At 56.2% G+C, this 22,530-nt stretch overlaps 1 protein-coding gene across 23 annotated transcripts in view; it reads left to right on the plus strand.

Annotated features, from left to right (window-relative positions):
* Window positions 1-314: 314 nt before the first annotated feature.
* The window catches only part of Obscn (obscurin, cytoskeletal calmodulin and titin-interacting RhoGEF), a 130,841-nt gene continuing 108,625 nt past the window's right edge, over window positions 315-22,530 (plus strand). For 21 of the 23 annotated variants that reach the window (XM_077802198.1, XM_077802203.1, XM_077802204.1 and 18 more), the window contains exons 1-12: window positions 315-471; window positions 3,432-4,434; window positions 5,069-5,338; window positions 5,635-5,895; window positions 6,198-6,506; window positions 6,861-7,127; window positions 7,482-7,763; window positions 8,112-8,387; window positions 9,515-9,790; window positions 10,973-11,248; window positions 19,176-19,451; window positions 20,677-20,952. In XM_077802198.1, coding sequence (XP_077658324.1) covers window positions 3,453-4,434; window positions 5,069-5,338; window positions 5,635-5,895; window positions 6,198-6,506; window positions 6,861-7,127; window positions 7,482-7,763; window positions 8,112-8,387; window positions 9,515-9,790; window positions 10,973-11,248; window positions 19,176-19,451; window positions 20,677-20,952 — 3,751 coding nt within the window. In that variant the 5' untranslated portion in view covers window positions 315-471; window positions 3,432-3,452. The remainder of the gene's footprint in view (window positions 472-3,431; window positions 4,435-5,068; window positions 5,339-5,634; window positions 5,896-6,197; window positions 6,507-6,860; window positions 7,128-7,481; window positions 7,764-8,111; window positions 8,388-9,514; window positions 9,791-10,972; window positions 11,249-19,175; window positions 19,452-20,676; window positions 20,953-22,530) is intronic. The other 2 variants (XM_077802206.1, XM_077802212.1) reach the window with 2 other exon arrangements.

Here is a 22,530-nt window from a genome sequence, read left to right on the forward strand (position 1 = left end):
GGGTTGACCACTTGACTCCTGGAGTTGTCCTGCTGCCCAGCTCCTTCCCCCCTGGACTCTAGACACTGCTCTGAGGAGGGACTAGGCCAGCTGTGCCAACCCTGAGTCCACATCATTGCTGGAGGACACAGGCATCTTCCTGCCCCTGGCTGTGCCCCTGGCCACCTGCCCTTTGCCTCCTGGGGGCCGAGGTGGAAACTGAATCGGGAACAGTGACACCAGGCCTATTTTGGAGCTGGGCTGGGCTGGCCTCTCCATGGTGGGGGCGGGGTGGGGCGGGCCCAGTCTGCTCCAGCTGACTGCGTTTGCCTGTCCTTTCGTCCCTGTCCAGTCTGAGGGCCAGCTGGAGTGTGGGCTGCTGGGTGGGAACCACGTCGGTCCTGGGCCCTAGGAAGGAGGCAAGACCCGGCAGCCCCTGACGAACCACCTGTACCCTCCGCCTGGCGCCACCCCGAGCTCCCGTAGAGACAGGTGAGGAGAGCTGTGGTGAGGGAAGCCGCCATCCTTGGCTCCTGAGTGGAGGTCGCAGTTCTGTGCAACTGTGACTCCAGGGGTCTAGCTAGGCCAAGTCCCTCCTGAGCAGGGAGCAGAGGATTCCAGTCCCCAGTCCTCTGGTAACTCAGTGCCAGGCCCTCACAGCGGGAGAAGCAGCCTGTCCCACTGGAGCTGGGAGGTCTGGGGTCGGCAGGGTGCACCCACTGCCCCTCTGGGCTGTCTGCCTCCCAGAGCTGCCTGGGGGTCCGGCTGGCCCTGCCCCCAGCTGTACCGAGATAGATGCCTGCTGACAGCTGGGGCTATTTTGGGCCTGTTGGCTCAGTGGAGGGGACAGCCAGAGGGGCACTGACACTTGATTCCGGGAAAGAATTTCCCCTGGAGTGGGGGCGGTCAGTAGGCCCAGGGTCTAAGGTGAGGCGCAGGCTCAGGAGCTGCCCTTGGAAATACATTCTGAAAGGACACAGAGGTCACAGGTCACTGGATCTGTTTCAGTGGAGGAAGAGGGCCTGCAAGCAGGGTTCCTGGGAATGGGATGAGGTACTCTGCAGGGTCCCTGAGCCACCTCCCACTCTAGGTTCACCTGGAAATACAGGCCCAGCCCTGCAAGGAGCAGAGAATAGCAAAGTTCTGTGCGAGTTCTCTCAGAGGGGTTCCCTGGGATGGGGTGGGATGAGGAGCATGAATGGGCTGGGGCCAGCTTCAGGGGCTCCTGGGGATAGCCCAGGTGGGAGAGGGATCCAAGAGTCCTGCAGGCTGGAGAAGCCCTCTGCAGGCTGAGGAACCCAGTGTGGTCCATAGACATCAGAGAGGAAAAAGTCTGACCTCAGTTTTCCCTGCTGAGAAGCTTCTGCTGTGTTTATGAGGAAGCACATTCCTAAGACCCCAGTTCAAACCAGGCAGGAGGAAGGTGCTTCTGCACATGTCCCTGGGTGGGTTTCTTGGGGCCTCAGTTTCCTCCTCTGTTGAATGGGTGCCTGGGAAGGTGAGCAGCTGCCCTTTCCTGGAGCATGTTCATGCAGCAGCCTCTCTCTGGCCTTAGTCCTGATGACCAGTGGGGATGTCTACCTGCAGGGTGGCTGAGGTCCCCTGAAGCTGATATATTTGGATGAACCCCTGGGCCCCATGGTCATTACTGGGGTAAATCACCACTCAAAACATACTGGTGGCTGGAATGTAGGTCTTGAGCAGACTGCAGGGCAAGACACTGTCCCCCAGAAGCCTACAAACACTTTGGGGTGTCCACCACTCTTGCTAGGCCAGAGTCAACCTATGTACCTGCTGAGGGCTGTGGCCAGGTCCCCTTAAACCTGTGCAGTGACTGGCTGCCTGCACAAGCTTGTTCAAGCTTCTCTGGCTGGGCAGCTCAGGCTCTGGGTGTGGTGGGGGGTTGGGAACCCACAGATTGACCATATAATTTCAGGAAGCACTGTTAAGACCTGGGTGCTTTGGGTTTTTGGATGCTGATGCCAAAGTAGTACTTTCATATAAAGGTGCCTCAGCAGCTTCTACACTGGGGTCCTGATTTGTGCTGCCTGGTGACCCCCACTCCTACCCAAATCCTACCGAGGCCCAGAGAGATGGGGCCTGGCCGTGGTGGTGGAGAAACAAAGGTGCTGACTGCACAGTGAGTCAGCAGACAGCAACTGCAGCCCAGCCCTGGTCCAGGCTCAGCCTCCTGGAAGGGGATTAGGGGAGATTAGGTACCTGAATCAGAGCACTGGGAGCTGGAGGGTTGCAGGGAACATGGATCCAACTACTCCATCCTGGGCAGCCCAGCCAAGAAACTGGGGGCTCTGTGTAGTGGGGTGCTTGTGTCTGCCCAGGTGGAGAGCGTCAGTGTTTCCTCCTGTCATTCTTAGGCAAGACCCTGTGCAGGCAGGAAATCTCCTCTCTTGTACTGGGTGCTGGCTGGGGCTCAGCCTCAGGCTGAGGCTTCTGACCCCTTCCCAGCCCAGAGCTGGCAGAGCTATGACAGACCTGTGGAGTGACCAGGCCACTCACAGCCCCAGACTAGCTGGAGACCCCAGGCTGTTCCAGGGGGACATTGCTGACCTTGCCAGCCCCAGCTGGCCAGGATCCTTCAGCTGTCCTTTCCAGCCATGTCACTGTCCCAATCTCCCTGTTCCTACTTGGGCCAGAGACTTGTATGAGGAGGGCAGGCAGCAGATGAGCACTGTGAGTCAGGGTGTGGGGTCTGGAGCAGCTGAGTGGGCTTGGAGTGCTTGTTGGCTAAGAGGAGCCTGGCCGGCTGGGGGGTTCCTTTCCTTTTCTTCTGCTGCTGAAGAATGGGGTCAAGGGGATGTGTGGAACCCCACAGAAAAGGTGAGGGATAAAGGATGTGGGCACACCTGGAGGAGGCTCAGAGCAAAGCTGGTTGTGTAGAGAACTGCCACCTGTGGTACACAATGGCATCCACAGTGGGAGCAGACAGAAAACTGGTGCCCACTGGGGGCCTCTAAGGCCCAGCCTGCCTGGCCTCCCCCTCCTACTGCCAGGGAAACATAGCCAAATTGGAGTTTTAGACCCTGGTAGCAGCAGTGTGTGGCAGGGGATGGCACTCACGGGCAGCGTGGCCCAGGTGCACTGAGTAGGTCTGTGGGGAGAGCTATCAGAAGGCAGAAGGCCAAGTGCCAAGTTGCTGGAGAAGCAGGGCTGCCTTGCTGCTGGAGGAACCTCAACTGGGGAGACTGGAGCTGGAGGGGAAGGAAGAGGAGATGCTTTTACAGTTAAAGAGCTCTGCACTGCTGGGCCATGGTGCCATCTGGCCAGGCTTGGTGGGTGGGGTAATGTGCAGGACAAGAAGAGACCCCTGGGGAGGAAGCACCCCGCCTTAAACTGGGTTCTGCAGGTGGCTCTGAGGAAGGGAAGGGTGTAGGTGGGGCATGGCGAGGGGCTCATCACAACACCACTGGGACCTTCTTTCCACTCCTTCACAGGTCCCCAACATTGCCACCACTATGGATCACTCCTTCAGCGGTGCACCGCGCTTCCTGACCCGGCCCAAGGCTTTCGTCGTGTCTGTGGGCAAGGACGCCACACTGAGCTGCCAGATCGTGGGCAACCCCACGCCACACGTAAGCTGGGAGAAGGACCGGCAGCCGGTGGAGGCAGGCGCACGCTTTCGTCTGGCCCAGGACGGCGACATATACCGCCTCACTATCCTGGACCTAGCGCTTGGCGATAGCGGGCAGTATGTGTGCCGCGCGCGCAACGCGATTGGCGAAGCCTTTGCGGCCGTGGGCCTGCAAGTGGACGCTGAGGCCGCGTGTGCTGAGCAGGCACCACACTTTCTGCTACGGCCTACATCCATCCGCGTGCGCGAGGGCGCTGAGGCCACATTTAGCTGCCGCGTGCGCGGCTTGCCACGACCGGCTGTGAGCTGGTCCAAGGACGGGCGGCGCCTGGGTGCACCAGACGCCCCCCGTGTACGCGTGGAGGAACAAGGCGAGGCGAGCAAGCTGCGCATCCGGGCGGCGCGACCGCGGGACGGTGGCACCTACGAGGTGCGGGCAGAGAACCCGCTGGGTGCAGCCAGTGCTGCTGCCTCGCTGGTGGTAGATTCAGACACGGAAGCTGCCAGCCCACCTGGGGCCTCCACGGCAGCGCTCCTGGCTCACCTGCAGCAGCGACGTGAAGCCATGCGCGCAGAGGGCGTCCCCGCCTCACCACCCGGCGCTGGCACCCGCACCTGCACGGTAACAGAGGGCAAACACGCGCGTCTCAGCTGCTACGTGACGGGTGAGCCCAAGCCTGAGATCGTGTGGAAGAAGAATGGGCAGCTGGTGACAGAGGGACGGCGACACGTGGTGTATGAGGACGCGCAAGAGAACTTCGTGTTGAAGATTCTGTTCTGCAAGCAGTCGGACCGCGGCCTCTACACCTGCACGGCGTCCAACCTCGTGGGCCAGACCTACAGCTCCGTGTTGGTGGTGGTGCGAGGTGAGGACCATGGTGCCAGGCGGCGGTCCCAGCGAGAAGCTGCCTGCGCGCAGGCAAGGGTCCTCCCTGGTCCCTGTGCCCACCTCCTTTGGCCCTAGCCGCCGCTGCCATAGGTAGCCCAATGGCGCAAGTCGGTCGTGGAATATAGACCAGAGTTGGAAGTCTGGGTGGCTCTTGCCTTTCACAGGTTTTGTTTCTGGTTTGCACAATGCAGGGGCTAAGATCCTCCGTCTTTGCTGATTGTAGGGACCCGCTTTCCACCACAGCAGCGCAACCCGCCAAGTCCCTGCCCCTCTCCCACCGCACTTATCCCTACCCTGCCGAGACCCCTCCAAACCTCACCATTTCCGGAACCTTAATACTTAGCCCCCTGTCTTTCCCTTATCACGTTTTCCTTGCCAAACCCCACTTCCCCACCTTTATCCGACATTGCCTCTTCCCCATTTCTGGTCCCCATCCCCAGGGGCCCCCTATATCCTACACCCTTTTTACCCCTTCCCACCTCCTCCACCTTCTTCTGTCTCCGAATTCTGGGTCCCCCCCCACTTCTCAACTCCCAGATCCCAACTCCTGCACTCTGGAGCCTCCTGTCCTCTGGTATCCTCCGGCCCCTCTCACCAGCCGGTCTCCACAGAGCCTGCTGTGCCCTTCAAGAGGCGGCTGCAGGACCTGGAGGTGCGCGAGAAGGAGTCTGCCACGTTCCAGTGCGAGGTCCCGCAGCCCACCACCGAGACTGCATGGTTCAAGGAGGAGACGCGGCTGTGGGCTAGCGCCAAGTACCGCATCGAGGAGGAGGGCACCGAGCGCAGGCTGACAGTGCACAATGTCTCGGCTGACGATGACGCCGTGTACATCTGCGAGACCACGGAGGGCAGCCGCACCGTGGCGGAGCTCGCTGTCCGAGGCAGGCGGTGGAGGGCGGGGAGGGCAGATTGGCGCAGCAGGCGCACACAAAAGGGGCGAGGATGGGGCCAGCACGGGATACAGCGGAAGTGGGGGGACCACCTGGTGGGACAGAGCCAGACTGGAGTGAAGGGGTGGGAAAGTTGGGGAGTTGGGGAGGGGGTGGGAGGATTGGCCTGGCGGGGGTGGGCAGGGGCAAGTTAGGGGCAGGATGGGGAAATGCGATTTCGAGCCAGTATGCTGGCCGCAGGTAGAGCTAGGGGCAAGGCTGACTAGCCTGGGCTCTTTCCATCCCAGGGAACCTGACAAGGAAACTGCCCCGGAAGACAGCGGTGCGCGAGGGGGACACTGCCATTTTTTGCGTGGAGCTAGCAGTGCCTGAGGGCCCTGTGCGCTGGCTGAGGAACCAGGAGGAGGTGGTGACTGGTGGCCGAGTGGCCATCACAGCAGAAGGCACGTGCCACATGCTGACCATCTTTCAGTGCAGCTTGGAAGACATGGGTGAGGTGGTTTTCATGGCTGGAGACTCCCGCACTTCCACCCAGTTCTGCGTGTCTGGTAAGGCCCTGAGTGATACTGCAATGACGTCTTCCCTAGGACCCCTGCCTCAGTCCTTGGGCACATGGCCATCAGCGGCCCCTGATTCTTGATCAGGGCTGTGGGGAGGCTGGGGGGAGGTGTGGGTCACGCTCTTCCATCCAGGTGAGGCCTCTTCGGTATTAGCCAGAGACTGCAGGTCTGGGGTAGGGTCCTGAGGCCACAGCTTCCCTGATGGCAGGTGGTCCAGTCTTTTGGAGGGCTGAGGTTCTGTGATTCCTTTTCTGGGCCCCCATTAGTGACCTTGGCCCATCTCTTGCTAGCCCCCAGGAGGCCACCTCTCCACCCCCCTGTGGACCCTGTGGTGAAGGACAGAACGGAGAGTTCTGTGACCCTTGGCTGGTATCCACCACCCCCCGGGGACCGCCCTGTGACCATTGATGGCTACCTGGTGGAGAAGCGGCGGCTGGGTACCTACATCTGGAGCCGGTGCCACAAGAATGAGTGGGTGGCCACACCTGAGCTCACCGTCACAGGTGTGACTGAGGAGGGTGACTTCCAGTTCAGGGTGTCAGCTGTCAACAGCTTTGGCCAGAGTCCATACCTGGAGTTCCCGGGGACCATCCACCTGGGTAAGTGAAGCTGCCTAGAAAGGAGTGACCCCTGGCACCAGGGGCTGCCCCGGCCAGAGCAGAGCACAGCCTCCAGCAAGGCCTTGAAGCGACTCTTTGTGAGGGTGGGGACATTGGGTCCCCTGTCTCCAGTAGCCCCAGGGGATGCAGCTTCAGTGCTGCCCAGCTTCAGAGGTTTGTGGGATCCTGGGGTATTGCCAGGTGGTTCTGGCTCGTTCCCTGTCTGATGTGACTTGTGCTTATGGCTCCCTGTCTGTTGTGACTTGAGCCCAAATACCCGTCCTTTGGAGGAAGAGGAAGGGGAGGCAGGGATCTCACCTGCCCTGGTCCCCTCCTAACTTGACTGCACCACAGCCCCCCAGCTGGCCGTGAGGACACCCCTGAAGGCAGTGGCAGCAGTGGAGGGTGGAGAAGTCACCTTCTCTGTGGAGCTTACTGTGGCCTCTGCTGGTGAATGGTTCCTGGACGGGGTGGCTCTGAAGGCCAGCCGCACGTATGTGATCCGCTGTGATCGCACCTGGCATACACTCACCATCCGAGAGGTGCCTGCCAGCCTGCATGGGGCACAGCTCAAGTTTGTGGCTGACGGCATTGAAAGCAGCATTCGGATGGAGGTCCGAGGTAGGCCTGGGTCCAGGAGCCTGTTTCCTTGAGGCGGTGTTAGCATGGGGTCCTGGGAGAGCTGCCCCTGTGGAGTTAGCCTGCAGCAGCAAGAGGAAGCAGGGCAGGGGGTGGGGCGCTGAGGCAGGCAGGCCAGGCAGGGTGTGTGTGGACAGCAGGTGGCCAGGCAGGGTGTGTGTGGACAGCAGGTTCAGCTGGACCCTGCCTCTCTGCCTGCCTCCTTCTTCCACCCTCCCCTTCATCCACCCACCCCATCCTCTCCTCATTCTGACCTTGTTTTTCTTCCCCCCATCTCCCTCCCTTACTGCCTTCCATTGCCCTGGTCCCATCTGTCCACCCATCCCTGGCCCCCAGCAGCTCCTGGGCTGACTGCCCACAAGCCACCAGCGGTAGCTGCTCGAGAGGTGCTGGCCCGGCTGCACGAGGAGGCTCAGCTGCTGGCTGAGCTGTCGGACCAGGCTGCAGCTGTGACATGGCTGAAAGACGGCCATGTGTTACCTCCTGGGCCCAAGTACGAGGAACAGGTTTCAGCTGGGCGGCGGGCACTGCTGGTGCGCGACGTGGGGAAGGATGACGCTGGCCTCTACGAGTGTGTCAGCTGTGGGAGCCGTGTTGCCTACCAACTGTCTGTGCAAGGTGAGGGTCTTGGGAAGACAAGCCAGGGCCCACGTCCTTCCTGGCCCTTCGGTGGTGCGGGACATGCATCCCCTGTCCCCAGGCTGCAAGGGGTTCTGGGCAGCTGGGCAGCAGGGCAGCATGGGGAGGGTGGGAGGGCAGGCCCAACTCTGTAGGAGGGATAACTGTGGGTGGCCACTTGGGTGAGCAGTGAGTACCATGGTTGGGACTCAGCAAGCTGGCCAGGGTGCCTCTTATCTGGGTCAGAATCAGTGTCCTGTGAGCCTGGGCCCTCTAGCCTGCAGCCTCTGTGCCAGGTGCGTGGTCAGGAGCTCTGTGGTCCCTGACCACCTCTGCCATACTCTGCAGGCCTCACGCCCTTCCTACGCAAAGACACAGTGGGCGGCTGTGTGGATGCTGAGGTGGGGGGCCCGGCGAGGTTTGAGTGTGAGACTGCGGATGCCCACATCCCCGTGTGCTGGTTTAAAGATGGCAAGGCGCTGGGTGGCTCCTGCCAGCGCTTCTCTCAGGAGGACGTGGGGACCTGGCATCGGCTGGTAGTGGCCTCGGTCAGCAGGCAGGATGAGGGCACCTACTCCTGCCGTGTGGGTGAGGACTCTGTGGACTTCCACCTACGGGTCTCTGGTAAGTGCTTTATGTATACCTGTGCCCATACCTGTTTGTGGAGAGCAGATCCTGCTGTACACAGCACAATGTGACTGACCTTCTCGACCCTTCTTTATTGAGCCAGTGGTTGGGGGCAGCTTCTTCCCTGTTTGGGAAAATAAAATAAAATGCCAAACCAATGCTTAGAAGGTTAAAGGATCCAAACATGGAAAAGAAAGTACCAGGAAGGAAATTTAGGAACAAAGGATGAACTCTATCCCAGCTTTGGGAGAGTGTTTCCTCTGCCTGAACCTCCACTGCCCATTGTGCCTGCCCTGCAGGGGGCCACTCTGCAGTCCTGAAAGCCTCTTGCTTACTCTGTGCTTGTGGGCTGGGCTCTGGCTGGGAAGCTCACAGGATTTTGAAGCTCTCCTTTTCCATTTAAACCGAGGGCTGAGGGGACCCACAGATATGTGAAGTGTCCTCTGAGGTTGAGATTTAAGTCTGGTGGGTCTGACCATGGCCATGACCTTCCTAGAAGCTCCCAGGGCTCAGAGATATAGGCTGGGAAGTTCAGGGACAAATGCACAAGGGATTCTTAGGCCTCTGTGAGGCTGTTGGGGCAGCCCACCCCAGGAGGGCTTGCTCCAGTGTGGCCATGATGGGCTCTGGTTCCCAGCCTGGGCTACCCCAGGCCGGGTGCAGCTTGTGGACCTAGGGACAGGGAGGCCCTGCAATGCCAGTCGCACACCAGCTCTAGTGGCAAGCATTGGACGCTTCACACTAGAAGTCACAACCAGGTGTCACTGCCAGGGACTGGTTGGCTATATGTAGAGCTGAAGGCAGGTACTGTCAGGTTTCCCTGCTGGAGCAAACTCAATCTGTGGGAAGTGTGCTATGGAGGTGGGCAGGAGTTTGGGCACAAGGGAGACGTTCTCTGGGCTTATAAAGGACATCTTGGCAATTTTTGCAAGGTCTGTCCTGTGACTCTCCTGTGCACACCAGGGTCTCATGGGGAGGGGCATCCCCTACCACTTTGCTTAGGGAAATGTATCCTGAGGGATCCACATGGCAGGCACTGTTAGCCCGGGGTCCAGAGCCTGTTAATCAGAAACCAGAGGTTTGGATGGGGCTTACAACCAACATCACTCCCTGTGTGTCCTCAGAGCCCAAGGCTGTGTTTGCCAAGGGACAGCTGGCACACAGTGAGGTGAAGGCCCAGGCGGGGACGAGTGCCACTCTGAGCTGTGAGGTGGCCCAGGTCCAGACAGAGGTGACATGGTACAAGGATGGGAAGAAGCTGAGCCAGAGCTCCCAGGTGCACGTGGAAGCCTCTGGCTGCAGGCGGCAGCTGGTGGTGCAGCAGGCGGGCAAGGCGGATGCTGGGGAGTACAGCTGTGAGGCCGGGGGCCAGAGGGTCTCCTTCCGCCTGTACATCACAGGTGGGTGCTGCTAGGGCTGGGTGAATGGAGGGAGGGTGGTAACTCTAAGGCACCTGTGGCAGCCTAGGCTCTGTGAGGCCTATGTCCTTCCTGACTTGGGCCTCAGCATCTGTGGCCCAGCTCTGGGTGGAGTTGGGCACTAGAGATTGTTTGTGGCTGGGGAGCATGTCCTGCAGGGGCAGGGGCTCCCTCTACCTGCCCATGCCTGCTTGCTGGGCCCAGAGCTCCAGAAGCCCTTGCTTGGGCCCTTTGGAATCCTGCATGTCCATCTGTCCTTCCCCCATCTCCTCCTTCTCCCCACTGTGACCTGTCCCTGAGCCTGTGAAGGGGCCACAAGGGGCTCAGAGCCTCTCCCTTGATAGCCCATCTGGTGCTGGGCTCTCTCCCAATGACCTGCCTGGTGCTGGATTTTTCCTGATTGGCTCAGGATGACAGTTCTCTGATGATTGGTCCACACTAGCACTTGGCTTCCTACTGATTGGTCCACAGTGGCACTTGGCTGTCTGCTGACTGGCTGGCACTGAGCTCTGTGCTAATTTGCCCCATCTGGTACTGAGCTGTCTGCTGACTGGCCCACACTGTTACTGAGCTCTGTGCTGATTGGCTGGCACTTGGCTCTCTGCTGATTGACTTGCACAGGCTAGAGGTCTCTGCTGACTGGCCAGCACCGGCAGTTTGGTCTCCTGCATTCCTTTGGTAGCTGTGGCCAACAAAGATGTGGGTTTCTGGTTTGGTGCTCAGGTGGACTTCCCTGCTGTGTTCACCTCCACCCACTTTTGTGCCCCCTGCATGGTGGGAGAGCTGGGAAGCCACTGATGGGCTGGGGTCCCAGGGAGGAGAAGGGTCATGGTCTATTCCCAATGGCTGGGAGGGTGTTGGCATCAGGAGGTAGGCCTGGCTGTGGTGGCTTTGTGGGCTGTGACAGTGCAGTTTCCTGCAGGATCAGAGTGGATCAGGAAGTGCTTAGGGCTCTGATGAGGACAGGCTGCCCAGCTGTCCACCCACCAGCCTTGGAGTTTACAGCTTGGGTCATTTGTAGGATAGAACTTAGGCATGGCCATGCAATGTTCTGCTCATGATGGACACTCTGCTCAGCCATCCCTGGGGATGGGCTTGGGCTGTGAGACAGGGCTGGGTCTGTTCTGGAGTCCCTGACCTGTGTGTCCTTTCCCTCTGTTCCAGAGCCCAAGGTTGTGTTTGCCAAGGGGCAGCTGGCACACAGTGAGGTGAAGGCCCAGGCGGGGACGAGTGCCACTCTGAGCTGTGAGGTGGCCCAGGCCCAGACAGAGGTGACATGGTACAAGGATGGGAAGAAGCTGAGCCAGAGCTCCCAGGTGCATGTGGAAGCCTCTGGCTGCAGGCGGCAGCTGGTGGTGCAGCAGGCGGGCAAGGCGGACGCCGGGGAGTACAGCTGCGAGGCTGGGGGCCAGAGGGTCTCCTTCCACCTGGACGTCACAGGTGAGTTGATGAAAGGACTTTGGTCACAACATGGGATGGGCGTGGAGGGATGTCCTCATCATGGGCCATCCAGGGCCTGTATGAACTTGTCCTCTCCTTCCGAGTAACTGGTCACCCTGAACCTCAGAGGCCCAGAACACCAGTTGGAGCGAAGCCACGGTAGTCACCTGGGCCTGTGGTGGCAGGTTCCCCTGGCCTAACACAGGTGCTCCCCGTTGGGCTGTGGTTGGATTGGCTCGCTGCACAGGGACTTCTTTCCCCCTGTGGCGTGGCTGGCCGTTTCTGTGTCTGCAGCCCTGTCTCCCTTTGGTCACTGCTGCCCAGCAGCTCTCATCCTGGGTGGGGTTCTCTGTGGAGAGCCCTGGTTTCTTTCTGCCTTGGCTGGACTGACTCCAGGCTCAGGAAGAGGCACAAAGCTAATAAATGTCTACCTTCTGCAGGTCAGAATGTTACTGTGTACAGTTCTGTTGGTCAGAGAAGCTTAATGCCAGCCTAATCCCAAGGACACAGAGTAGACTGTTGGGATGGGAGAAGCATATCCCATTGTAGAGGCTGTGGACTCAGGGAGGCTGGACCCATTGGAGACGTTTTGACAGTCTATTCCAAGGACTTACATGTTAATTTTTTACCACTCTGAATTTTTTTTTTTTCGGGGCAGGGGGAGGGTGGATACTTGCTGTCTTATGGTCCCAAGATGGCTTTTACAGCTCCAGCCATCACATTTAACATTAAAAGCAGAAAGAATATGGAATGAGTATGTATCAAGTTTTGTGTGTGTGTGTGTGTGTGTGTGTGTGTGTGCGCGCGCGTGCACGTGCGTGATCACGTGCACACCAGTGCTGTGTAATAAATTGTCACAAACATAGTGGATTAAAATGGCACGAATTTAGTGGTGCACAATTCTGTCAGTTCTGGGCATGTTGTGGCTGGGTCCTGTGTTTTGTGTCTCTGGCTGGCTCATTCTGCTGGTTCCTCTTCCAAGTTGTGGGAGGAACTTGGTTTCTTCGGTGGTGGTCTGGTCCATGGCCCTGTTTCTTTGCCGGAGGTCAGCCTGGCTGCTGCGGAACTGAGCTCCTGTCCCTTCCTTCCCGTCTGGCCAGGAAGAGCTTGTGGTGATGTGAGATGCGTGTTTGGTCTCTGCCGGTTCCTGGTGTCTGCTCCTGAGGTCCTGGAGTCTCTGAGGGGCTGAGTCTTGCCCGCTGCTGAGCCCACTGCTGACTGGCTGGTCCCTGAAAGACCAAGGCAGGGTCAGCCTCCAGGGAAGAGAGAGGGGCTGCTGGCTGAGTGGACCCTGGGTCGCCAAGGCTTCTTGCTGTCTGCCTGTCTGTCTGCCGGACAGCCTCCCCACTGGGTGAGAAGTGGTGTTCCTTGTGCTTCGGTGTGCATTTCCTTACTGACTAATGACACTGAGCATCTTTATTTTATTTTAGGGTCCTTTTTAGTCACACACGACAGTGAGTCCCAGCTCCTCTCTTTCCCCTCCCACTTCTGCTCTTGATCTTTCTGCCGTTGACCTATGGTTGTTTCTAAGTCAGTTTCTTGTGGGTGACAGGAAGGTGAGACTCTCGTGGTATGTCCACACACGCACACAGGAAGGTTCATCAGGTTCGGCCACTGTCTTTCCTTGCCCCAGTTCTCCTCCCTCCCCTTCGCCCCTTGTCTACTCCACTGGGCTTCTATTCTGTTGTTTCTTAATCTCCCTCTCTTCACTTATTGTGGGTTAGCTTCCACATATCAGAGAAAAGGTCTGACTTTTGGTTTTGGGGACTGGCTTCTTTCACTTAGCATAACTTGTCTAGATCCATCCATTTACTGGCGAATGTCAAGTTTTTATTTTTTTAAAATATTTTTTAGTTGTAGATGGACACAATGCCTTTATTTATTTATCTTTATGTGTTGCTGAGGATCCAACCCTGGGCCTCACACATGCTTGGTGATCGCTCTATCACTGAGCCACAACCCCAGCCCAAGTTGTTCTTCTTTATGGCTGGGTATTATTCCATTATGTATATATGCCACATTTTCTTTCATTTGCTAATTGGCTATTTTCTTTGGAGAAAAAATCTTCTTGAATGCTCTCTTTGCCTGTTTTTTTGTTTGTTAATTTGTTTTGAAGTGGTGCTGGGAATGGAACCCAGGGCTCTGTGTTCACTAGGCAACCTCTACCACTGAGATGCACCCTGGTCTCTCTGCCTGCTTTTAAGCCAGGCTGTTGCCTTTACTGTTGCTTTGTGGGGTTTTAAATGGTCTACACGGGCCTCCCCGGGCATGTGACTCAGCTGGTTCCCACCTACTTCCAGACTGCTGGGTAATGCAGAAGAGCCTCTAGGCTGGGTGGAGCTGTTCCTGGTCCTGTGTGTGAAGGGTGGAAACCCGCCCCCCCAGGCCTGCTGCCCGCTTGCGCCCTGGCTCCTGCTGCCGCCTGTGCCCTGGCGCCTGCTGCCTGCTCAGATGGGCCATGTGGAACCTCTTGCAGTGTTTTTATAATTTCATCCTTTGTACTTTTCAAATCTATTAGTTCCTTTAAAAAGCACTTTCTTTGTGCGGATGCCCTCTAGGTGAGTCCCTCTGGGCCTTCACGTCTCTGGAGTGCTCTCAAGGGCAGCTGCTGAGGCAGGTGGGGGCCGCCCAGGCTGGGCCCCTGGAGTGGTCTCCTTCAGGTCCTCCTGTGGACAGGAGCAGGACTGAGGAGGAGGGGCTCCCGGAGGTGGACTGAGGTGGGCTTCACAGCTGCCGAGGCGGGTGGGGGCCGCCTAGGGGTGATCTCGCATGGCTGCTTTCCCTGCTTCTTGCGCGTCTTGTGGGTCTGAAATGCCACGGGGTATGGGGAGACTCTCGAGGTCCGTGGCCCGAGTGTGTTGGCCGCGCTTTGCTGTGAAGCCATGTGCCCTCCCGTGTGGCTGGGCCGTGACCCGAGGCCCAGGTGCTTGGTCTTTAGGGGCCCTTGGTGCAGTCCACCCTCCCCAGGCGTGAGTGGCAGGCGTGTGGAGGTACCTTTCAGCCGGGCCCCCTCCGGTCTTCTGCTCCCTGTTCCCCACTGCCTCGGCCACCTAGAGTCCAGTGAACCCCCCTGGGGGCAAGGCTGCTTCCCTGGGGGACCTTGACCATGAGAGCCCTGCAAGTGGAGTTTCCAGGGCTCTGCATTCAGGCAGCAGAACAGCCACAGGTCTCCGCAGTGCCCCCCACCGGCCCTGCCTGGCCTGTCGCCTCCAAGCCCCTCAGAGCCTGGGCAGGGGATGGCTGTCCCCGGCCTCAGCTGTCTGCCTGGAGTCACACTCCCCAGACTTCTGCAGTCCTTTGGGTAATTCCCAGAGTTCTGAAAAGGTCAATTCCAGTTGTTTTCCTCTAGTACTTTCATTGCTTTGGAGGAGGAGAGAGTTTTCAGAAGTCACTGTTTGCTGATATCGCGGAGGAGTGTTTGAATGTCCAGCCGGTCTTACGTTCCTTAGATTGTGCAATCCGGTGGCCACGCACATATTTACACACATGCATACACACACACTTCAACACACACACAGCTACATGTACACTTGCATGTGCTCCCTGACACATAGACCGACACACCCATATGTGCATGCACACACACTCACATAACACACGCGTGCCTTATCCTCACACTAGGCACATAACACAGACACATGCCACACCCATACACTAGTACACAGCACATGTGAATATATGCCCACATAGTATGTGCACATTTACATAACACATTTAAACACATATACACACTCGAACATACACGCACAGATCTACACCCTCATCCACACACTGCACAGTAACACACACACTCATGGATGAGGTCATGCAGGCACTTAGACACACGTGCATCCACACATTTAAAGACACACTTGTGAATAGTCATGCACACATGCGTGCGCGCGCGCACACACACACACACACACACACACACACACAGTGGTTGGGAGTTCCAGAGGGACCAGGTTCCCCTTGAGGTCCACTGTGACTCTCTGTAAGGTGAACCTTGAACGTGAGGGAGGACCTGGGGAAGCCCTACACTAGAGGCTGTGTGTGTTTTGGCTGTCAACCAGCAGGACGTGGCCAGTTCCAGCCTGAGACAGGCTGGTCCAGGAGGGCATCTCGTGTTGGGTCTGGAGGTGTTTGTTGGAGGTGGTTGCGAAGTCACAGGAAGAGGTGACACTAGCCAGGTGCTATGCCCTGAGGGAAGGCAAGCAGGTGCTCAGCTGGGTCTCCACCTGGGCTCCAATTGTTAGGCCAGGATGCAAGAAAAGACTACTGACTCCAATTAAAATCAAATTAAAGCAAGCTTATTATTTCAACCAGCCGGGCTGCCTCTCTCTCCCAAAACAGTGGGAACAAGACAGCACCCCAGCTTTCCTGCAGCCCAGCTTTATGGCCCAGAAAGTTACACAAAGGGGGGTTACAGATAACAGAACTCTGACAAGCATCACACTAATGGTAGTTTACATTTTTTGCTGGCCCCAACATCAGAATTTATGAGGACCATTAGAGCCTCAGAGAGGGTCATTGTCAGGCCAGGGAAGGCCAATATTTATGAGGTGTCACTAAAGTTTCAGAGAAGGCTGTTATCTGGTCAGAGAGCCAAGCATGGGTGAGTTCAAGGCTCGGGCAGGCATTCCAAGCAGATTCAGAATTTGCAGTAATTTATAGTAAAGCTGAAATTATCTTTTCATGGCTTTGTGGCGAGATTGCTCCCAATTTTAAGAAAAGATCAGGTTGGGTCTATCACAATGGCCAGGAAGACAACTGCAGGGAGTGGGCCTGGGTCCAGTATGTGCAGGGGTCGCCCTCCTGCTGGCCAAAGAGGCCAGTGCTCTGAGCCAGCTGCGCCTGTGGGCATTATGCCCTGACTTTGAGGACAGCTTTGCTATCCTTAGGAGGGGTTTGTCCCCAGGCTCCTGAGTGTGGGAGTGGTGGGTGTGGCTAGGCACTAGGGTGTCCCTCAGGAGGGTTAGCACTGCCTCCCAGGGTGATTTTGTTTCCAGATGGGTTGTTCCTGAAGGGCGAGCCTGACCCCGGAACCTCTTTGCCTTCCTTACTTCCACACTTCCTCCATAATGTGACATAGCAAGGTGCCCTCACCAGGAGTAGCCCAGTCTTGGAACTTCAACCTCCAAAGCTGTGATAATAAGCTAAATAGAGCTCCTTTCTCCACACAGTGAAGCCTCAGGCATTTTGTTACAGAACAGAAAACACACCAACTCAGGTTTGGAACTGGAAGTACATTTGAAAGGCATGTGACCTTTCTTCTGGGGAAACCCTGGAGCAACTGGAGAGGCCAAGAAAGGGAGTGGCCTTGTGATTCCTGGGGGTAGGCAAGGAGGGTGACAACTTAGACTATTAACAGGGAGAAAGGCAGGAGGCTCTGCAGTGCTTCAACTTGGAGAGACCAGGTCTGAGGACAGGCGGTTATCAGGAGATGGAGAGGAACCCAGGCTGCAGAGAGCTTCAGGGGTAGGGCAGAGTGGACTGGGCTCCAGCACACGCAGAGATCAGGGGGAGAAGCTCCCTGAGGTGGACTGCAGGCTGGGAGGGGTGCAGGGCAGGGGGCACCTGGGAGGGCTGTGGATAGGGGCAGGTCTGAGAAGGAGGGGCTCCCCAAGGTGAACTGCAGACAGGGTGGGGTGCAGGGCAGGGTGCACCTTGGAGGGCTGTGGATATGAGCAGGTCTGAGGAGGAGGGGCTCCCCGAGGTGGACTGAAGGCTGGGAGGGGTGTAGGACAGGGAGCACCTGGGTGGGCTGTGGACAGGGGCAGGTCGAGGTGTAGACACTCTCCCCAGTGGAGTCCAGGCTGCTCAAGGACACAGTGCAGTTTCCACCTGGCAGTGGTCAGGCCAAGAGCTGATCTCTCTGGCTGGTGCAGTATATGGAGTTTTCCTGAGGTGTGGTTCCCAGTCCTCACTGGGGACGGCCCAAACCATCCTGTCTTGTCCTCATTAGGTTCTAAGTGAAAAACAAAGTGCAGCGTGGTTAGCGACCAATGCTGAGAGGGCTGCAAGAAGAGAGCAGGGCTGAGGGTCCCCTGGTGTCCACTGTGAGCTTGTGGTGCACAGCTCCAATGAAGTGCGGGAACCGGGGCCGGCCCCATCTGCCTGCTGAGCCTCGAAGTTCCCCCATCCTTGCAAGTCCAAGGCCCTGCTGCGGCTCAAGGCTGCACGGAAGCCTTCAGCTGGCCAGGTCACAGAGCAACGGAGGCCTCCTGTGTTTCTTGGCCATGACAGAGAACTGGGACTGTCCATGAGCCAGCCTGGGCTGCCTGGGACACACAGAGGCAGCTGCTGCCTGGCTGGGACCTTGTGGGTGCTGGGTGGTGGGCGATGGTGGGTGGTGGGAAATATGGGATGTCATTGTGGGAAGAGGGTGATGTGAGCCGCTCCTGGGGAGCTAGGGGGTCTCACTCATGGAGGAAGATGAACAGGCAGGATTCAGAGAGTGTTGTGGGGCCAAGGAGTTCTACCAAGGGCGAGAGGAGGGCAGCAATGCCACAGGAAATGGGCAGGCCATGGAGGCTGAAGGGAGAGCCACCTGGGTGTGGGTATGTGGGCTGTGGCAGAGATCAGTGGCTGTGGGGGGACAGGTGTCTTGACTGCTCTCCTGTGGGCCTGGCTCTGAGCATGAGGGACAGAGTAGGGGGAAGAGCCAGTGGGTGGGTGGAGGCTGACCATTGCCCCAAAAGCCCTATCCATAGCTGTGTCCTGAGTCTAAGAGGATGGTGGGGTGTCCAGCCCTCTTGCTGTGGTCCTGTCTGTCCTGGCCACCAGGTCCCCAGGGGTGGTGGATGAGGGATAGGAAAACAGGGCTTTCCTGCACCTTTTCTGAAGACAGGTTGGGTATTGTTTTGGTCCAGTCTTTGACACCAAAACGGTCCCTGAGGCCAGGGCACATTTTCGTGAAGGAGGTTGTTGGCTTGTGGCTCTGGAGGTTCCAGAGGTAGTACCATGTGAGAGAAGCCTGTAAGCAGGAGGGGTCACGTCCCCAGACAGGAGCCAGAGAAGTGTGGTGGGGCTCACCTCTCTGTGACACCCTCCTCCAGAGCCAAGAATCCCGCCAGGTTCCCCCAGGTCTTCCTGGGCTCCGTCCATCCCTGGGGTTCCCACCAGGCCAGCTCTTGGTGGGCCCTCCATCTGCTAACCCACAGGGCACATGTGACCTTGGGGATACCCTCAAATCTCAGCAGACACAACAACAGAATCATACATAAGGTGGATGTGGATGTATTTCTTAAAAGAAAAGACTTTAAAATCCAGTCCAGGGCATTGAGAGTTTCTGCACACTTGCGTTGAGATCTCAGAGAGGTGTCCCTAAGGCAAAAGTCTCTATTAGATGACAAAGTGTGAGGTGGCGGGGGTACAATCAGCCAGTCTGTGTGTCTGGTCCCACCAGTGTGATGGACTTCTGTAGTGTGGAAACCCTCTTTTCATGAACAACAAGAGATGCTGGTGGAACTGTTACACAGGAGGGGACGTCAGCACCTGACCTTGAAAGGATAGGGGGTTTCCAGGTAGTGGACATGAGGAGGGGACAGTTATGTTCATTCTCTGTGGGCCTGTCGGTCTAGGAAGCTGGGTCTTCCTTCCACATGTGTTCGTCAGCTTCTCCTCATTGAGAGGGAATTCCCAGCAGCACGAGAAGCAGAGACATGATGACATTGTGTTCCAAGTTGTAAGGGTCACCGGTCAGCCGTGAGCCCCAAACCCAGCTCAACTGCATTAAAAAATGAGGTAAACGAAGAATTTTCAGAAAGCATGTTCAGAGAGCTTACCGTCCACAAGATGGCCAAAGAGTCACCAATGTGTGCATTGTATAAGGAAGAAGATCCAACTTAGGCTAATGAATGGATCCTACAGGCACCAGAATTTGAGGACAAGAAGGTGAGCCCTCATTTATTGATATCAATTGAATTCTCCTATTCTCTGTCCCCAGAGCCCAAAGCTGTGTTTGCCAAGGGGCAGCCGGCACAAAGCGAGGTGAAGGCCGAGGCGGGGGTGAGTGCCACTCTGAGCTGCGAGGTGGCCCAGGCCCAGACAGAGGTGACATGGTACAAGGATGGGAAGAAGCTGAGCCAGAGCTCCCAGGTGCACGTGGAAGCCTCTGGCTGCAGGCGGCAGCTGGTGGTGCAGCAGGCGGGCAAGGCAGACGCTGGGGAGTACAGCTGCGAGGCCGGGGGCCAGAGGGTCTCCTTTCACCTGGATGTCACAGGTGGGTTCTGCTGGGGTTGGGTGAATGGAGGGAGGGTGTTAACTCTAGGGCACCTGTGGCAGCCTAGGCTCTGTGAGGCCTGTGTCCTTCCTGACCTTGGACCTCAGCATCTGTGGCCAAGCTTTGGGTGGAGTTGGGCACTGGGGGTTGTTTGTGGCTGGGGAGCATGTCCTGCAGGGGCAGGGGCTCCCTCTACCTGCCTGTGCCTACTTGCTGGGCCTAGAGCTCCAAAAGCCCTTGCTTGGGCCCTTTGGAATCCTGCATGTCCATCTGTCCTTCCCCCATCTCCTCCTTCTCCCCACTGTGACCTGTCCCTGAGCCTGTGAAGGGGCCACAAGGGGCTCAGAGCTTTTCTCCTGATAGCCTACCTGGTGCTGGGCTCTCTCCCAATGATCTGCCTGGTGCTGTTTTTTTTTTTTTTTTTTTTCCTAATTGGCTCAGGATGATGGATCTCTGATGATTGGTTCACACTGGCACTTGGCTGTCTGCTGATTGGTCCATAGTGGCACTTGGCTATCTGCTGATTGGCTGGCACTGAGCTCTGTGCTAAATTGCCCCATCTGGTACTGAGTTGTCTGCTTACTGGCCCACACTGTTACTGAGCTCTGTGCTGATTGGCTGGCACTTGACTCTCTGCTGATTGGCTTGCACAGCCTCTGAGGTCTATGCTGATTGGCCAGCACTGGCAGTTTGGTCTCCTGCATTCCTTTGGTAGCTGTGGCCAACAAAGATGTGGGTTTCTGGTTTGGTGCGGGCAAGGCGGACGCCGGGGAGTACAGCTGCAAGGCCGGGGGCTGCTGTGTCTGCCTCCCCCTGCTTTTGTGCCCCCTGAGTAGTGGTAGAGCTGGGAAGCCACTGATGGGCTGGGGTCCCAGGGAGGAGAAGGGTCATGGTCTATTCCCAATGGCTGGGAGGGTGTTGGCATCAGGAGGTAGGCCTGGCTGTGGTGGCCTTGTGGGCTGTGACAGTGCAGTTACCTGCAGGATCAGAGTGGGTCAGGAAGTGCTTAGGGCTCTGATGAGGACAGGCTGCCCAGCTGTCCACCCACCAGCCTTGGAGTTTGCAGCTTGGGTCATGCATAGGATAGAACTTAGGCATGGCCATGCAATGTTCTGCTCATGATGGACACTCTGCTCAGCCATCCCTGGGGTGGGCTTGGGCTGTGAGACAGGGCTGGGTCTGTTCTGGAGTCCCTGACTTGTGTGTCCTTTCCCTCTGTCCCCAGAGTCCAAGGCTGTATTTGCCAAGGGACAGCTGGCACACAGTGAGGTGAAGGCCCAGGTGGGGGCCAGCGCCACCCTGAGCTGCGAGGTGGCCCAGTCCCAGACAGAGGTGACGTGGTACAAGGATGGGAAGAAGCTGAGCCAGAGCTCCCAGGTGCGCGTGGAGGCCTCTGGCTGCAGGCGGCAGCTGGTGGTGCAGCAGGTGGGCAAGGCGGACGCTGGGGAGTACAGCTGCGAGGCCGGGGGCCAGAGGGTCTCCTTCCGCCTGAACGTCACAGGTGGGTTTCTTGAGGCTTTTCCTTGTGTTGCTGGGGATAAGTGTCAGGAAGTTAGGGTGTGTGCTACTGCTGGCCCCTATTCTCACAAGGCTTCCCTACCACTATGGCCTGCCACTGGAAATTCACCCTGAAGACCTGGAATTTGTTGACTGTTGTTTTGTCTTTTTACTTGCTTACACTTTACAACAACTCTATGTGGAAGGATTATGATTATACCTATTTTAAGATAAGGCTCAGGTAAGCTCTATACCTGGCTAAGATTTGTCTAGTAAGGATTTGCACCATCAGGGGTGTGTGTGTGCTTGAAGAACTCCGGCTTCCCTATTTATGTAGCAGGACTGCTGTGATATAGAGTCCCTGCCTTTTGCTTGTATGAAAACAAGATCTCTTTCTGAGGGATCTTTTTTCTGGGTATCAAATTATAGTTCAGCAGTTACTTTTTTTTTTTAAGAGACACTTATATATATTTTTTTATTTTGAAGACTTTTAAATTTTTAAATTTTGTTCTAATTAGGTATACATGACAGTAGGATGCATTTGACACATCATACATAAATGGAGTAAAACTTCTCATTCTTTTGGTTGTATGTAATCATGTAGGAACAAAGGGTTTTCTATTGTCATTTCTACCTGCATACCGCCTGCTCTCCCTTCATTCCCTTCTGTCTAGTGCAAATTATCTCACCCCTCCCAACCTTATTGTGAACTAGCATCTGCATATCAGGGAAGACATTTGGCCTTTGGTTCTTCGTGATTGGCTAATTTTGCTTAGCATATTTGTCTCTATTTTCATCCATTTACTGACAAATGACATCATTTCATTCTTCTTTAAGGCTGAGTACTATTCCATTTTGTATATATACCATAGTTTTTTATCCATTTTTATGTTGAGGGGCACCTAGGTTGATTCCATAGTTTAGCTACTATGAATTGAGCTTACTATTTACTTTTTTCCTATTTAAAGAGGCCATTCCATTGTTTTGAGGTGGTGGGTCTGTTATGAGGTGGCTCCACCCTCATGAATGGATGAACACTATCTCCTGGAGGAGGGCAAGTCATGGCTTCCATATTGTACTTTGAAATATTTTCACATTAGGTATTATGGTTCCTTTGAGAGTCAGGTATTTTTTTTCCTTCTGTTACTTTTGACTTTTTCATTTCAATTTTGATTTTCTGCAGCATGACCTTGATGAAACTTATATGGTTTCCTTTGTATTCATCCCAGTGGGGGTTGCTGAGCATCTTGAATCTGTGGGCTTATATCTTTGATCAGCTGTGGGTGTACTTGGCCTTTGCTGTCCTGTTCCATGTGTGTCCCCTTTCAGGACTCCTGTTTGGCTCTGTTAGACATTTGCATGTTTTTTACATGTATATCCTCTCTTTGCCTCATAATCCTTTCTTCTTTCTTTGCTTTAACCTGGATATTTTCTTTTGACCTGTTTTTTAATTTACTAATATCATGTCCTGCTATATCTAATTGTTTGTCAGTCTCACCAAAAGTGAGTTTACTTTGAGTTATTGCATTTTATGCTTCATAAGTTCCACTTCATCAATTTTTTATGGATTCTAAGGTTTGAG

This window comes from Urocitellus parryii, chromosome 1 (genome assembly GCF_045843805.1).
Source record: "Urocitellus parryii isolate mUroPar1 chromosome 1, mUroPar1.hap1, whole genome shotgun sequence".
Classification (NCBI taxonomy): domain Eukaryota; kingdom Metazoa; phylum Chordata; class Mammalia; order Rodentia; family Sciuridae; genus Urocitellus; species Urocitellus parryii.